Source organism: Ursus maritimus, unplaced genomic scaffold (genome assembly GCF_017311325.1).
Source record: "Ursus maritimus isolate PB19 unplaced genomic scaffold, ASM1731132v1 scaffold_19, whole genome shotgun sequence".
NCBI classification, from domain to species: Eukaryota; Metazoa; Chordata; class Mammalia; order Carnivora; family Ursidae; genus Ursus; species Ursus maritimus.
In genome coordinates, this window is record NW_024424341.1 from 48,431,835 (window position 1) to 48,449,530 (window position 17,696).

Genomic DNA, 17,696 nt, shown 5'->3' on the forward strand with positions numbered 1-17,696 from the left:
GTAACTCCTAGAAGAATGAGGAAAAGGAAATTCCTATGTGCAGAGAACTGTATTTGCAGGATTCGTTCTGAAGTTTCCTTTACGATAAATCTGTGGATAAAGCCCCCAAATTAAAAATCAACTACTAGTATATCCGTATTACTTAAACTTTTACAAACTTTAAAAGAGTAAAACTCCTTTCAAAACTTACTCTTAAGCTTAAGAGAATTGCAAAATAAAACCATGGGGCGCTTGGGTGGCTCAGTCAGAATCCCCAGAATGTTGGGTGTAGAGATTACTTAAGTAAATAACTAAAAACTGAGAACCATATGAGGCAGCAATTCCACTCCTATATATTTACTCAAAAACACTGAAATGATATGTCCTTAGGAAGACTTACACAAGAAAATTCATTGCTCCTTTATTCATAATAGCCCCAAACTAGGGTGTCTGTCAATATAGGAGAATGGGGGTAGAATAATAGTTACAAATACCCACAATACAATTAAGAAAAAGTTGACCAACTTAAAATGGGGGGGGGTGGAAGTAAACAAGAAACTTACAAGATTAAAGAAAAACAGAAATAAGTTTTAAAAAAAGATTTATTTATTTCAGGGGCGCTTGGGTGGCTTAGTCCATTGAGCATCTGCCTTCAGCTTGGGTCATGATCCCAGGGTCCTGGGATTGAGCCCTGCAGGATTCAGCCTGCTTCTACCTTTCCCTCTGCCTGCCGCTCCCCCTGCTTGTGCACTCTCGCTCTCTCTCTCTTTCTCTCTGTCAAATAAATAAATAAAATCTTAAAAAAAAAAACACAAAAGATTTATTTATTTGAGAGGGGGGAGGGATAGAGGGAGAGGGAGAGAGTGTCTGAAGCTGACTCCACGCTGAGCATGCAGCCTGACACAGGGCTCAATCTCCCAACCCTGAGATCATGACCTGAGCTGAAACCAAGAGTTGGACAGCCAACCTACTGTGCCACCCAGGTGCCCCTGAAGTAAGGTTTTTATTCACCCTTAAGATGGGCAAAGATTAAAAGATTGATGAGATACTGAGGAAATGGGCATTCTGATAGACTTGGCCTTTTCCCCCCCCATGTGTGAAGTGAGGGTAATATTTAAAGTCATCATCAGTAGCTTTTGATGTGGAGAAGAAAGGCAAAAGAAAAAAAATTAAATTTCCTTAAAACTTATATCTATTGACAAGTCCTTCAGACAGGCAGAGTGACCTTCCTCTAGGAACTCAACTGCCTCAGTGTTATTACTTTGCTAAGGGCAAAAGGAGATCCTAGCCCAAACCCCCCACCCCCAGGATCCTGTAACTCTACTTCAACATACAAAAATTCATTTGGAAACTTCCTTTATCTCTAACCCCCAAGATATATGTTAGCAATCATCTGCCAAGCATACGGCCCACTGATGTACATCTGAAGAGTCTCAATGAAGCAGGAGAGTGAAGTTCTTGTCTCACAGGTTCAAAGAATGAATCTTGCCGACAAAGGGGAGTAAGTAAAGTGATAGAGTTTTATTAAGCAAGCACACAGAAGAAGCTCTCAGGATTGAGAGGGGTCCTGACAGGGTTGCCAAAGTGGGCCTCCACCAACAGTCTTTTATTTAGAACTGACCAGGATTTCTGTGCACCTGATCACCTAGCTCCCTACCTATCTCTTCCTACACACCCCTGCCTGTCTCTTACTCAATGAGACTCCTCAGATGTATATTGGTGGGTCATATACTCGGGGGATTATTGCCAACATGTATCTTGGGGGGAAAGGTAGAGATAAAGGAAGTTTCCAAAGGAATTTTTATATGTCAAAGTAGACTTACAGGATCCTCGGGGTTGGGCTAAGATTGCCTCTTGACCTTAGCAAAGTGTCAACATCCAGGTGGTTGAGTCCCTACAGAAATGTAACTCAGCCCACCTCACGGGCTTGTCAGTGGGCTGCAAGTAGTAAGGAAATTTAATAATTTTTCTTCTGCCTTTGTTTCCCACATCATCGTGACTAAGGTTTTATTAGACAGTAATAAATGACCTTTTCCTAACAATAGCTAGCCCCCTCAAAGTCCTGGAAACCTTGCTTCCAAAATTCCTTAGAGATTTATGCTATCCCTAACCCTCTTACAAATTGAAAGTATATAATCAATTGCTCCTCACAATCCCAGTGCATCTCTTTCTGCCCAAGGGTCCTGTCCCCATGCATTAATAAAACCACCTATTTACACCAAAGATGTTTCAAGAATTTTTTCTTGGCTGTTCAATCCAGACACCAGTTCCACATCAGCTTTCAGAGTACTAAGCAAGATAACGTAATTACTACACCTGAAGTAGTTCCCTGTTCAAAAAATGTCTATACGCCTAATATAAATTAGCTATTCATTTTAGTATCAAGTTCTTTTTTCTTTTTTCTTTTTCTTTTTTTTTAGGATTTTATTTATTTATTTGAGAGAGAGCATGAGCATGAGAGCACAAGCGGGGGTGGGGGGTGCAGAGGGAGAGGGAAAAGCAGGTTTGAAAGAGAGCCCTCTGGCCTGGGGCTCAATCCCAGGACCCGGAACTGAAAGCAGCCGCTTAACTGACTGAGCCATCCAGGCCCCACCTCCCCAGAGTCCAGTTTTTGAAAAAGGATAGCAGCCAGTAAAATGTATTCATCAGTAGAACCGGTTTGGGACAACAATCTAGAATTATCTACCCAATAAATATTTTTCATTCTCTTTAACTCAATTCCAATTATGATAATTACTTCACTAGAAATTAAATGTGAAAACATTTGAGTTGATATAAAAATCTGTTAAGAAATTTCTTCCAACAATTTCTAGTCTATCCCCACATTTCTCCACCCTCTACCTTACGAAGAGCATAGCCCCTCCCTCACTACTAGCTCTACTTTCCCACTAGCCCTCTCGCCTTTCACCCTGGAGATGTCACCTAACCACCACCACCGTTCCTGGCAAGAAAAAATCTTTTCCTTAAACGACATTAGTTTACTCTGTGCCCACAGCGAGGCCTACCGCCTTTGTCGTACAACTTTGGCTTCTCGGAACTCTAAACCATTCTGTATAAGCATTCCCTAAAGTTGCTCCAATGCTTTCCACTCCTTAAAGGAGGACGCCCACTCCTGTACGGACATGTGCATCTCTTTCAAGATGGCCGCGCCCGCTACAAAGTTTTGCAGCTTGGCGCGCTCCGCCCGCAAAGCGGAGTCCACGGCCTTTGGGCTTGGTGCGCCTAAGACATCCATAGAGACGGGAGCGTGCGCATCGCCCTTTGTGTCGCTCACAACTGACGTACCGGCGCTAGTACTGTCCTCTCGGGCAGAAAAATGAGTTGTACGACAGGTCTTCCAATATGGCGGCTCCCACATAAATCGGCCAACAGGGCGCCGCCATACTCTCTTGTAGTGTCTTTGTCTAAAGACCGAAAGCCGAACGGAATCTTCCACTGTGCAAGGATGCCTCCGGGGTGGTGGTTTGGCAGCCTGTAGACTCGGATGCCACAGACGTTAAACTTGACTTTGTGAGGTGGAACAGTAGCGTTTGTGAGTCTGAAGCCGAAGTAATGGACCGTGGCTCTTTGCACCCACCCAACTGGTGCGCGAAGGCTCTCTTAAGGGGTCTCAGTTTCGCCTTTTGGGAGCGGAGTAAGGTTGAACGAGGTTTGTGGAGATTTGGAGTTAATGGTAGGGGAGGCTTGGGTTGTCCATGAGAGAAGCAAGCCGCTGTGGGGTGGGGGATGCATTCTGTGATTGAGGGAGCGGGGTAGTTGGAAATGGTGCAGGCCTGGGGATGGTCAGGGACTGGAGTGGCCTGGAGTGGCCTGGAGAAAGTTGTTAGGGCTTGGGGTATTGCTTTGTAGGGGAGGTCAGTGACTGGGGCGGTCTTGAAGGCAAATCAGTCATTGGCGTTACCTAAACAGTGAGTCAGTGATTTGGATGCGCTTGGGATAGGTCAGTGACAGGGGCATCTTTCAGGTAAGGTCACTGATTGATGACGAATGATGGGAGGTCAGTGTTTGGGGTGTTCATGAAAGAAGTCAGGAACGGGGGTGTCTTTGAGGTTGTGTCAGTGTCTGAAAAGGAATTATGGGGAAGATTGGTACTTAGGACGGCCTTGAGGGGCATGTCAGCAATTGGAGCATCCTTGGAAAAAGGTCAGTGACTGAAGAATCCTTGGAACATGTCAATGATCAGGAGGTCCTTGGGAGCGTTTACTAATGCCAGTATCCATGGTGGGAATATTCATGGGGTTGGGGGTGGGGGTTCAGTGATTGAGACATCTTTGGTAGATAGTTTAGTGCTTTTGATGTCTTTGCTTAAGTCAGTGTTTGGGATGTACTTGGGGGGAGGGGTCAGTGATTGATCTTTAGGGGTGGTCAGTGAATGGCGTGGCTTGTGGGGAGGTCAGTGCTTGGGGCAGCTTCCTTTCTTGTCTTTGAGGGTCTGCAATGGTTATTTTATTTTTTATTTTCTGGTAGATATAAAAGCAGCTAATTTAAAAAAAATCTTCCCTTTCTTTACTGAATTCTTATAACAAATGTAATTACTAATCGATTCTTGTAGGTTTTCCAGGTAAGCAGTTAGAACACCTGCAGGTAAGTTTAACTCAGAGAAAAAAATATGGACTTTGGATTTGGGCAGACCTAAGGGTTTTATCCACATTCTGCCACTTTACTATGTGAACTTAGAGCAAGTTTCTCAACCTCTCTGAGACTCTTTTCCCATTTGTTAAACGAAAACAAAAAATAAACAGTGCTAACTACTCATACAGTTAAAGATCACCCAGTAGATACCCAAGACAGGTTAGCAAGCAGTATTCCAGTATTTATACCTGTTTCTCTGGATTTTTTAGGATTTTAAAAATTTCTCATTGGACTTTCCCCCCAGTGTTTCTTTGATAATGGTCTTTCTCTAAGTGCAGATTTAGTTTTGAGTACAGTTTTGGTAAAATTACATAATTTAACGATGACAGCTTTGTTTATGTTTCTTTGTTATAAAATAATTATATGTTTATTGAAAAATAAGTCATCAGGTTATATATTACTTTTTTCTTTAGACTATCATATTAACCTACGATCTAAAGAAAACATAAATTTATATATATATATATATGTATGTATTTGTGTATATCTAAAATACATATACACATACAAATAAGGACTCAAACAACTCAGAAAAATCTATTATATTCATCCCCAGGTCCTGGCTTCCTGGGATAAAATAGTTCCTATGAGGGAAGAAAGTGAAGGTATGAAGATCAACACTGCATCCTTGACCAGAGACCTTGAACTAGAGCTTCAGAATAGAGCCCAGAATCAACAATAGAGCATATATTAGACTTTCTGATGGTAGCTAAGGGCTCCAGAAAATGTCCAAGTCCCAAGTGAGTTTATTTATATATTTATTTTCCATTAGGCCTTCCCTGGGTTTGAAGAGACTTATAATACATGTATTAAAAGAATATGTTTATTCAGTATTTATGAGGACTACTCTATACCAGATATAGCATGAAGAGATAAATGTCAGAATTTGGGAAAAAATAGGGGCGCCTGGGTGGCTCAGTCATTAAGCATCTGCCTTCGGCTCAGGGCATGATCCCAGGGTCCTGGGATCAAGCCCCACATTGGGCTCCCTGCTCTGCTGGGAGCCTACGTCTTCCTCTCCCACTCCCCCTGCTTGTGTTCCCTCTCTCGTTGGCTGTTTCTCTCTCTGTCAAATAAATGAATAAAATCTTTTAAAAAAAAGTATTTGGGGAAAAATAGACAAAGGATTAACTTCACAGCCAGGTTGCAATGAGAATATGTAAATTGTATGTTTATATAAATTATTATTATTATTTTTACAGATTTTATTTATTTATTTGAGAGAGACACAGAGATAGCGATAGAGACCAGGACCCTGGGACCATGATCCAAGCCGAAGGCAGATGCTCAACTGACTGAGCCACCCAGGTGCCCCAATGTACAAGTTATTTTAAGTTCGAAAATAGATTATGACCCAGAAAATTCTAAACAGTTCATAAAATCGAGCTGCACACTTGTCTTTAGTATTAGTAGTTCAATTCCATAGGCTCCTGGTGGTCTGACTTTATCCAGGGATAATATCTAGATTATCAAGAAAAATGGATGGATTCTAAGACCATCATTTGGTCTTCCACAAACAGCCCTCAAAATTCAGTTTTTTCTTTAAATCAGTGGTTTTCAATTCGGGATGATTTTGTCTGCCCAGGGGACATTTGACAATGTCTGGAGACGTTTTTTATTGTCATAACTGCTAATAGGATGAGGTAAATAGAGGCCAGGGTTGCTGCTAAACATTCCACAACACATGGTACAGGCCTCCACCACAAAAAGTTATCCAGCCCAAAATGTCAGTAGGGTTGAGGCTGAGAAACCCCAATTTATATTCATTAGCAAACATTTCCAAGTTACATCTATTAGCAAAGTTTTAGAATGTTTCCTTCATAATCTCAGTTCATAATCCATTTCTTCTATTTTAAAAAAATTCCAAAAAAAAATTTTTTTAATTAAAATTCCAATTACATTAGTAAAGCTTAAAGTGTTCTCAGTTTCAAAGTTTCAAATAGTACAGAAGTTTCTAGAGCTAAACACTTAAGTCCTCTATTAATCCTTTTTCATCGTCCTCAAGATAAACTATATAATAACTTAGGTGTATTCTTTTGACTTCCCCTGTCAGGATTTAAATATGTAACTATGAATTTGTATATATTTGAGTTGGCGGGGGGGGTCCTTGGCCAACCCTCAGGTTCAATGATTCTCTGAAAGAAATCAAAAGGACTCAAAAAAAGCTCTCACAGGTATGAATTATTATAGTGAAAAGATACAGACTAAAGTCAACAAAGGCAAAAGACACAGGGAGTCCGGGAGAGACCAGGCACCAGCTTACGGTTGTCCTTGCACAGTGGAGTGGCTTGAATAGCATTTCATTGTCCCAGCAGTGATGTGTAACAACAGGTGGGAAGTGTTGCCATCCAGGGAAGCTCACATGCCCCGTGGTGCCTAGGATCTTATTGGGAGTCAGTCAACACAGGCATTCAGCATACATGACTGACCTCCGCTACTGAGTCGCCAGCCCCCAAAATTCAAACTGATAGAGCATAGCCCAAGGTTTCAGGAATGTGAAAACACCTGTAGAGGGCTGGATATTACAGGGGTTCAGAAGTTATCTCCCAGGACCAAGTCAGGGGCCGGTTCTCCTGAAGACAGGCCTTTCTTTGGAGCATGCAGTGCTTGGGGAACCCAGGCCTGCTGAGTCAATGCTTTACCACACAGAACCTAATACCCATTGTCATAACTGACGTTACAGTTTATGTACTTTCTGTAACTTATTAAATGCACTTAACCGAGTACCTCGGAAGTCTATCCCTATCAACATTTAACTAACAAAAATAGTAAGTGAAAAAATTTTCGAGTGCCTATAGTGTGTTCTACCTACTCTAAATTCAGTCATTTGACTTCACAACTCAGGAAGAAATGTATTTGTAGTGTTTTAAATGCTCATGGTTTTTCACTGTGCTGTCATTCATGTTACTTCTTTCTTGAATTCCATTCACTGCCCTCCTCCCCTCTCTGAAGTTCAACCTTTATAATTTTTCTCCTCCCCATTGGTGCCCACGTGGTGTACATTTCTTTCTCGCCTTATGTAAATGTGTTGTATTCTCATGCACTTGCATTCCTCTCTCTGCAAGCTAGTATGCTCCTTCAGGGTAGGAGAGAATCTTATATACAAAGGAGTATCTAGTGCAGTCTCTGACTATGGGTGCATTCACATAGATTGTAGATAGTTCCTAGATTAAAGGATTTGAGGATGTTCTATTCTATTTCTCTTTTGTGAAAGAGGGAACGTGTACATCAATGAATGACTGGAAGCATAAAGACAGGATATTTTAAATAAAAAAACAGTTTTTCCTACAAAGCATAATGCAACGCTAGTTATACAGAAAGCAGTCAAATGACTTACCATAGGATAAATTATTATATTATACTTATCTTCACAGTATTAACCAATGATAATCCCTTTAGAAATGAATAGGAATGTTCTATTTCAGGGGTCACTGTCATTCAAGGATGTGGCTGTGGTTTTCACATGGGAGGAGTGGCAGCTACTGGACCCCGTTCAGAAGAACCTGTATCAAGATGTGATGTTGGAAAATTATAGCAACCTAGTATCAGTGGGTAAGCAGAGCTTTCCCAGGGTAATGTAGGCAATCAATTGCCTTTCCTTTCTCAGTGATGAAATGTGTGGCGCCTTACAAGTACCTTACTTTTTTGAACTTGAATTCATACATCATAGATTTTAGTACCTCCTGGCCTCTAACAGAGTGCTTTTCTTTCACGCCCAAAGTAAAAGGCCATTATTTGGCTACGATCCAAATTGTACAGGCCCTTAAATATAACCTTCCCCATTTTTCAGAGGCCTTGTGGCCCAAGTATTTGGGTCCATGGATCTGCTATAATTTTCCTTGAGTAGGGTACCAAGTTACCAAAGCAGATGCATTCTACCAGTTGGAAAATGGAACACCATGGATAACAGAGGAAGAAATCCAGAGTCAGAGTCATCCAGGTGAGTGAAAAACCAGCCCTGTGACATAAATGGAGGGAAATTCTTGTTTGGTCAGAAACAGGGACCTATTGTTTGGAGAAATCTTGAAGTTTTTAAGCTCTGAGTGTGACAGCACAGGGAACATAAGTTCCCACATACATTAATATTGGCTCCCTTTTTTTTTTAAGTAGGCTCCATGCCCAGGATGGAACCCAAGACAGGGCTTGAATTCACGACCCTGAGGATCAAGACCTGAACTGAGATCAAGAGTCAGACACTTAACCGACTGAGCCACCCAGGCGCCCCTTGACTCTACCTTTTAATCTCTCCATATTAGGATTCTTTTGCTTGGTTTTTAAAAGAATACATTTCTGGGGGCGCCTAACTGGCTCCTTTGGTAGAGTGTGTTCAGGGTTGTGAGTTCAAGCCCCATGTAGGGTGTGGAGCCTACTTAAAAAAAAAAAAAAGTTTCCAAAAAAATAAAAAGAATACATTTTCTTCTCTTATGTATTTGGATCATATTCCACTTTAATTCATCTTGGAACTTGTTCTCCTAATCTTTCTCCCTGGCATCCTCAGTTTACCTGCCTTCTCCTCATCTCCATCCCCATTATTCATGGTTATAGCTCTCTTGTCTAATATACTCAGCATTTGTAAATTGTCCCTTGTCTCTACATTCTATAGTTTATTCCATTTTTTTTTTCTCCTTCCACTTACAAATGTCTCAGACTTTCATTGTATACCCAGCCTCATTTCCTCTTCTCTGCTTGGCCTTTGCTATAGAATTCTAGTACATGGTCATTGTGGCTCATTGGTCTCCTTTCTAGAAGACACCTGGGAAGTTGATTGTCATACAGATGGGCACAAAGAAAATCAAGGCAACCTTGAAACTATGGAGAGTCACCACGAAAATAATGCATTTAGAAAAATATTGTCTCTAAGCCTAAACTTTGATGTCCCTTTAGCACAAAGATCCCATACATTTGACATACTTGGGAAACATTTGAAACCTAGTTTAGAGTACATTATTCAGAATAAAAGCTATGCAAGAAAGAAAGTTGAATTTAATGGCTATGACGAAGTCTTTCTTTATACTAAGCATGAGAAAATTTATACTGGAGAAAAATACAATGAATATAATGAACATTTAAAGGCTTTCAGCCATAAGTCACAGCTTATTAAACATTGGAAAACTCGAACAGGAGAGAAACAGTATAACTGCCGTGACTGCAGGAGAGCCTTTTCCCAGAAGTCAGACCTCATTAAGCATCAGCGAACACACACCGGAGAGGAACCCTATGGTTGCAGAAGATGTGAGAAAGCCTTCAGCCAGAAATCCCATCTCATTTTACACCAGAGAATCCATACAGGAGAGAAAACTTATGGATGCAATAGATGTGGGAAAGCTTTTACTGATAAGTCTTGCCTTAATAAACATCAGAGAACTCACACAGGAGAGAAACGGTTTGAATGTCGTATATGTCAGAAAAGCTTCAGCGATAAGTCACAACTCACTTCACATCAAAGAACTCATACAGGAGAGAAGCCCTACAGATGTGGTGAGTGTGAGAAAAGCTTCAGCAACAAGTCACAGCTCATTGTTCATCAGAGATCTCACACAGGAGAGAAACCCTATGGCTGTGATGAATGTGGGAAAACATTCCCCCTTAAGTTTAGTCTCATTTTACATCAAAAAACTCATACAGGGGAAAAGCCTTATGGATGCAGTGAATGTGGAAAAGCCTTCATCCAGAGATCTGAGCTCATTAGACATCAGAGAACTCACACAGGAGAGAAACCTTATCACTGCAGCGAATGTGGAAAAGGCTTTAGTGTAAAGTCACTCCTCAATACTCACTGGAGAACTCATACAGGAGAGAAACCCTATGGGTGCACTGAATGTGGAAAAACGTTCTCCATCAAGTTTAGTCTCATTCTACACCAAAGAACACATACAGGTGAGAAACCTTATGAATGCAGTCAGTGCCAGAAAGCTTTTACCCAAAAGTCACACCTCACTATTCATCAGAGGTCTCACACCGGAGAAAAACCTTATGAATGCAATGAATGCCACAAAGCCTTCAGCCGGAAGTCCTATCTCCTTATTCATCAGAGAATTCACTCGGGAGAGAAACCTTACGAATGCCTCCAGTGTGGGAAAACTTTCTCTCACAAGTTTAGCCTTATTATTCATCAGAGAATCCATACAGGAGAGAAACCCTATGGATGCAGTGAATGTGGGAAAACTTTTCCTATCAAGTTTAGCCTCGTTTTACATCAGAAGACACATACAGGAGAGAAACCCCATGAATGCAGTGAATGTCAGAAATCTTTTGCCCAGAAGTCACATCTTATTATACATCAAAGAACTCACACAGGAGAGAAACCTTATGGATGCAGTGAGTGTTGGAAAACTTTCTCCCACAAATTCAGCCTCATTTTACACCAGAAAACTCATAGAGGAGAGAAATCATGAATGAAGTGAAAATCCAGAAGTTGTCATTGAAAGTGAAAAGCTGATTACACCAGAGTTTACATAGGAGTGAAACCTTAAGACTACGGACGTGGACACACTTTTTCCCCCCCTCCAGACTCACACCTCATGCTTATAAGAGAATGGTACTAGGCAGAATGCCAGACAGGAGGAAATACCTTCCTTCACACATGTCAACTGAATGTAGCCAGAAGGAACAAATAGGAGGGAATGTGTGTGTGTGTGTCTGTGTGTGTCTGTGTGTGTGTATTGATTGTGAGGATGTTGTTGGCATGCAGTGGTATCAGAGAATTGACATTGAGGAAAAAATTCTATACTTCAGTGAACCTGGAGTATCCTCTTTTATGGTTATCATGTGGGATGTCATTTCCTGTAATTGTGACATAATCAGCATTATGGAAAATTTTAAGTATGTAAATATAATTGTGACATAATCAGCATTATGGAAAATTTTAAGTATGTAAATAAATACACTTGTCAGAAAACACAGCAAATATTATATCAGAACTATGTGAGAACATGTGTTTTACATCTATTTTTAATATTAAAATGATTGTTCATAATTGAGAATTGCATGTGTTAGCATAGCAATCGTGACTCCCTAGTACATGTACTTAAATGTACACAAAACTTGCCAATAGAATAGTCTGCATTTAATCTTTATATCATTACAGTGCTATATAAGTTGTAATTGAACTACATGGTTCATTATTTTAGTAAGGAATCTTAATAAAATACTGAATATCTCCTCCCCTGCCACCCATTTCGTGGTATTTGTAAATGGGCCTAGAAGATTTTGAAAGTTCCTTGAGTAAAATGTTTTTTTCATTGATTCCAAGGTAGAATTTCCCCCTACACATAATTAACAATGAAGTTAGAATGCAGCACACAGTTGATGACTTGGCAGATTTAAATGGAGGGGCGCCTGGGTGGCTCAGTCGTTAAGTGTCTGCCTTCAGCTTAGGTCATGATCCCAGGGTCCTAGGATCGAGCCCCGCATCGGGCTCCCTGCTCAGCAGGAAGCCCACTTCTCCCTTTCCCACTCCGCCTGCTTGTGTTCCCTCTCACCGTGTCTTTCTGTCAAATAAATAAAATCCTTAAAAAAAAAAGATTTAAATGGAGAACTTAGTACACAAAATAATGGTGTATCACACAATCAAAGGTATCTTAGGTTGGATGAAATACAGTAGAAGTATCTGTAATAAAGAATTTTGTTTCTTCTAAACCAATCAGATATTTAGGGTTTGAAGATAATGAGTATTCACAAGTTTTATACCCTTTTACAGAAGACAGAAATTAAATACTAGCATTGGTCCTGCTACTGCTTGATTGGACAATGTAACTTGTTCCTATAGTCAAATAAAGTAAGCTCCTATTTCCCGTCTCCTGTACAAGGTACAATTCCCTTTCAAAGAGCATAAGTGAAACTTTAGAGGTGTTTTTATTAATCCCTTTCTAGAAATGTAGCTGGAAAGTCTCGTAAATTATTTTTCTTTTTTTTTTAAAGATTTTTTTAAATTTATTTATTTGACAGAGATAGAGACAGCCAGTGAGAGAGGGAACACAAGCAGGGGGAGTGGGAGAGGAAGAAGCAGGCTCATAGCAGAGGAGTCCGATGTGGGGCTCGATCCCATAACGCCAGGATCACGCCCTGAGCCAAAGGCAGACGCTTAATGACTGCGCTACCCAGGCGCCCCTCTTATTCCAGTTTTTTAAAAAGATTTTATTTATTCATTTTGAAAGAGAGCATGTGCACATGAGAGCAAGAGAGCATGAGCGAGGGGGAGGAGCAGAGGCAGAGGGAGAAGCAGGCTCCAGGGAGCCCAAGGCCGTGTTCCACGTGGAGCTCCATGCGGGGCTCGATTCCAGGATGCTGGGATCATGACCTGAGCCAAAGGCAGACGCTTACCCGACTGACACACCCAGGCGCCCCATCTCTTATTCCAGTTTTATTGTAGCATAAGGATACAAATTAGAACCACCAAAAAAAGAGACAAATAGGAAAAAGTCTGTGAAGGTTGTAAACCTAAATCTTCCATCATCCTCTGAGATGCATTACCCACCCAGCACTGAGAAATGACATACTCAAAAGAGTATTGCCAATCAGGGAATTTCACCTGAACTTCCTACCCAGAGGTTTTATTTGGGTTTTATCACACAGACATGATCGATTTCAGGTTAAATTCAATCTCCAGCCTCCTCCACTCCCTGGAGGTAAGACTGATACCATATGGCTTAAGGCCTCAATCTTCTTCTTCTTCTTCTTTTTTTTTTTAAGATTTTATTTATTTATTTGACAGAGAGACAGCCAGCCAGCGAGAGAGGGAACACAAGCAGGGGGAGTGGGAGAGGAAGAAGCAGGCTCCCAGCGGAGGGGCCTGATGTGGGGCTCGATCCCAGAACGCCAGGATCACGCCCTGAGCCGAAGGCAGACGCTTAACGACTGAGCCACTCAGGTGCCCCAAGGCCTCAATCTTCTAATGAAATGGTTGATTTTTCTGGCTAGCCAGCTCCTATCCTCAGTCATCTCCTTAGCAGAAATTATCTTGTGGTTTGAGGGCCCTTCATGTATAACAAGGACACTCCTATCACTCAGGAAATTATAAAGGTTTAGAAGTTACCTCTTTCTTAGGAACCAGGGACAAAGGCTAGCCAAACTCCCTATGGCAGTTATTGTTGTGTTATTTTTTAAGATTTTTATTTTTAAGTGATCTCCACACCCAATGTGGGGCTGGAACTTACAACCCTGAAATCAAGAGTCTCAAGCTCTACTGACTGAGCCAGCCTGGTACCCGAATGGCAGTTATTTTTAAAAGACTGCTAGGATAATTGGTTATCCTATAGAAAAAGTGTGTCTAAGTGACACCCTACACAAATCAATGCTTTATGTATTAGACTAAAAGTCAGTGAACTTATTTGATTAATATAGGGCCAGACAGTATTTTAGGCTTTGCAGGAAACATACAATCTCCATTTATTTAACCCTTTAAAATTTTATTTATTTATTTATTTTAAAGATTTTATTATTTATTTATTTGCCAGCGAGAGCGCGTGCAGACAAGCAGAGGGATCAGGCTCCCCCTTGAGGAAGGAGCCCAATGCGGGGCTCAATTCCAGGTCCCTAGGATCATGACCTGAGCCAAAGGCAGACACTTAATGACTGAGCCACCCAGGCATCCCAATCCTTCAAAAATTTAAAAACTAATCTTAAGGTCAAAGCCAAAAAGGCTGTAGGCTGGATTTTGCCCATAGGGTGCAGTTTGCTGACCCCTGGAACCCTAAATACGCAGAGCAAAACTCGAAAAGTTTTAGAAGAAAATACAAGAGAATGTTTTTGAGCTTAATGTGGGGAAGGATTTCTTTAAAAAAACTAGGTAGTGGGGTGCCTAATTGGTTGAATCCATTAGGTATGGGACTCTGGATTTCAGCTCAGGTCATGATCTCAGGGTCGTGAGATGGAGCCCCATGTCAGGCTTTGAGCTGTACATGGAACCTGCTTAAGATTCTCTCTCTCCTTCTCCCTCAGCTCCTTACCACCACCCCCCCCCAAGAAAGAAAGAAAGAGAAAGAAAAGAAATAGATAGAAACTATAATGGGAAAGATCATTAAATTTCATCTACGTTGAGGTATTTCATATAATATACATAAAAAACAGTAAAAACAAGCTGCACATTGAGAGAATATATTTGTAATAAATTTTAAAAATATGAAAACTTAAGATTATATAAAGGACTCTTACAAATCAATAAGAAAATGACAAGAATAAAAATCAATGGGCAAATATTCACAGAAGAGGCAACTCTGAATTAACATTAAAAGATACATTTAAAAAATTTAATCTCTACACTCAACCAGGGTCTCAGACTCAGATCAAGAGTCACACAGTCTACAGACCGAGTCAGCCAGGCACCCCCCAGATACTATATTTTTTAAAAAGATTTATTTATTTGAGCGAGAGGAGAGTGTGCGTGTGAGAGAGAATCCTGAAGCCGACTCCCCGCTGAGCCGGAGCCTCACATGCGCCTCTATCCCACGACGCCCAGATCATGACCTGAGCGGAAAGCAAGTCACTTAACCCACTGAACCACCTAGGCCCCCCAAGATACATTTTAAGTTGGAAATTGACCAATTTGTGGATGAGCCAATTCTCAGATATTTTATCTTCCCCCCAAAAATTCACAGCAACTCCTACTGGAATGGATAATTTTAATAGGTTTTGGACATTTCTATAAAGTTATAGTTAGCCGATTTATACTGTCTTAAAAGCTTGTGACTGTACTTGATTTGTCTCTGTCCTAGCTCACTATTCCTGCAGGTGGGGCAGCCTGGATTAGAGAGCAGAGAGAAGGGAAGGCAGGCGCAGAAAGTGCGGGCCAACGCACCAAAGTGACAAAACAGCACGCTCCAGAATACTCTTCCAGTAACATTAGTTGCAGGCAGCTGCGCTAAGATCGGATGGCACTGCCATCAAGAATGCTTGCATGTGATTCCTTAGAAAACCATCCGCACCGCATTGCTTAAGCTACGACAGCATCATAGCTGCTTTTGTATCCACTTACTTCATAGACCACACTTTCAAATTTCAACACTTGGTGTTTTCCAAACAGGCCCGGAACAAAAGGTGGCCTTGACTGTGAATTTATATTGTGAGCCTCACGCACACCCTCCAAGCCTAATCTCACTGGCTGAGATGCCCACTTAGATTCCAGCCTATGAGACGCTCCCATAGCCTCTTTCCCGGGGCGTGATCCCCGCTGTACGGACCCCTAACATTCGCCAACATGGCTGCGCTCAGGGACGCTCGTTTCCGAGAGTTTCTCGTCCGTCCGTGCAGTTTGCGCAGCGTTATCTGTAACTCCCAGCGCCGCGGCGCAGGGGCTGAAGCGGCGGGGCGGGAACAAGCTGGTGCACAGCAACGAGCCGGTGCACGGCCTCTAGGCCCCGGTGAGCGGCGCGAGGACGGCCGGGGCCTTCGCACGGCCGACGCTCACCGCGGGAGACCTCAGGGAGCCGCCCCAGCCTGAGAAGACGCCGGAAGTAGAGTCGTTCCGGGCCCCGCGGCCAACGTAGCGGGTTCCCGGGAGCTGGGCTTGCGGCCGGGAACCGAGGAGTTCGCAGAGGTGAGGTGTGGTAGCTGGAGATCGAAGTGAGTTCGGGGGAGATCGAAGTGAGTTCGGGGGAGACCCAGCTCAGCGGAAGAGGTTAAGGAGGGGAGAAGCTCTGCGGGCGTCCGTGGCTCTGAGGCTGGGATGCCTTTGCTACTAGGTTGGGGGCTGCGATGGTCAGTCATTCCAGGTCTGAGACTTGTGAGGTCAGAGTTTGGGCTCCGCGATTGAGAACTGGAGGGGAGTGGGTATTTGTCAGTGAAAGCGTTGTCTGCAGTGAATGCGGGGCTCAGTGATGGAGGAGCCGACAGTGAGACACCTGATGACCTTTATCATCCACCCCCCCCTCCCGCCTTCAGTCCAGTTCCTCTCCCAGGACTAGTTTGCAAGTCTCCTTAGGCCCCCACATCACCCGCTCCTTTCGTCCCCACAGATAAGAATTTTAGGTAGATCAAGGATTAAGCAAATCTAAACTGGTAAGTTTTCTGACTTGCCTTCTCACCGCTAGTTTACCTGGATATTTGCTTTCAGATTATGACACCAGTAAAACAACATTTCTAGCCTTCCAATTCTATTTTCCAAAGATACTGCTTATTCAAATAGTATGTTTCAGTTTTGTCTTTTATTTTCTCTGCTTAATTTTCATAATTCAGATAAACTGGAATCACTGGGATAATTTGCTTTTTTAAGTTACTTTCACATTCTAAGCATTTCCATAAAACAAATTCTCTTATTAAGAATTTTTGTAATGGGGGCGCCTGGGTGGCACAGTGGTTAAGCGTTTGCCTTCGGCTCAGGGCGGGATCCCGGCGTTATGGGATCGAGCCCCACATCAGGCTCTTCTGCTATGGGCCTGCTTCTTCCTCTCCCACTCCCCCTGCTTGTGTTCCCTCTCTCGCTGGCTGTCTCTATCTCTGTCAAAAAAATAAATAAATAAAAATAAATAAATAAATAAATAAATCTTAAAAAAAAAGAATTTTTGTAATGGCTACACTAACACACAAACAGGTAAGAGAAGGAGTGACATTGTGACTAGAATCTGATTAAATACTTGCATCTATTTGGATGGCTTTGGAATATTTGAAATATTTAGTCATTACTTTTAGGATTTGGCATTTACCCAGTGGTGTATTTCCCTGACTCTTCTTCCTGTTTTTTTTTTTTTTGCCTTTGTTGCATTTGTAAATAGTGTCTTTTTAACCAACCTTTCATTTCTCATTTTTCTTTTCTCCTAATTTTCTTTAGTTGGTAAAACAATTTAAAAATATTATTAGGGGCGCCTGGCTGGGTCAGTCATAGAGCATGCAACTTTTGATCTTGAGGCTGTAAGTTTGAGATCCACATTGGGTGGAGAGGTTACTTAAAAGAAAAATGTTAAAAAAATAAAATTAAATAAAAACATTATTAAACATTATTTTGTTTTGGTCACTTCACCAAACCTTTATTACTGATAGCTTTTTCCAGCTCAAAATTTTATTATGAAATTATGAAAACAATATCTCATTATGAAAAATTCCAACACAGAGAAGTTGAATGAGTTTTACTGTGAACATATACCCACCATCTA

General features: G+C 41.7%; 2 protein-coding genes across 2 annotated transcripts in view; one reads left to right on the top strand and one right to left on the bottom strand.

The window, feature by feature from the left end:
* ZNF613 (zinc finger protein 613) overlaps positions 1–17,696 on the bottom strand; it is a 54,803-nt gene that overhangs the window by 15,869 nt on the left and 21,238 nt on the right. The gene's annotated exons all lie outside the window — the stretch shown is intronic.
* On the top strand, positions 8,225–11,868 carry LOC103657314 (zinc finger protein 84). Its single transcript, XM_008684755.2, is given in 3 exon segments — positions 8,225–8,551; positions 9,314–10,995; positions 10,998–11,868. Coding segments are annotated over 3 exon segments (1,776 nt in total). The 5' UTR covers positions 8,225–8,510; the 3' UTR covers positions 11,051–11,868.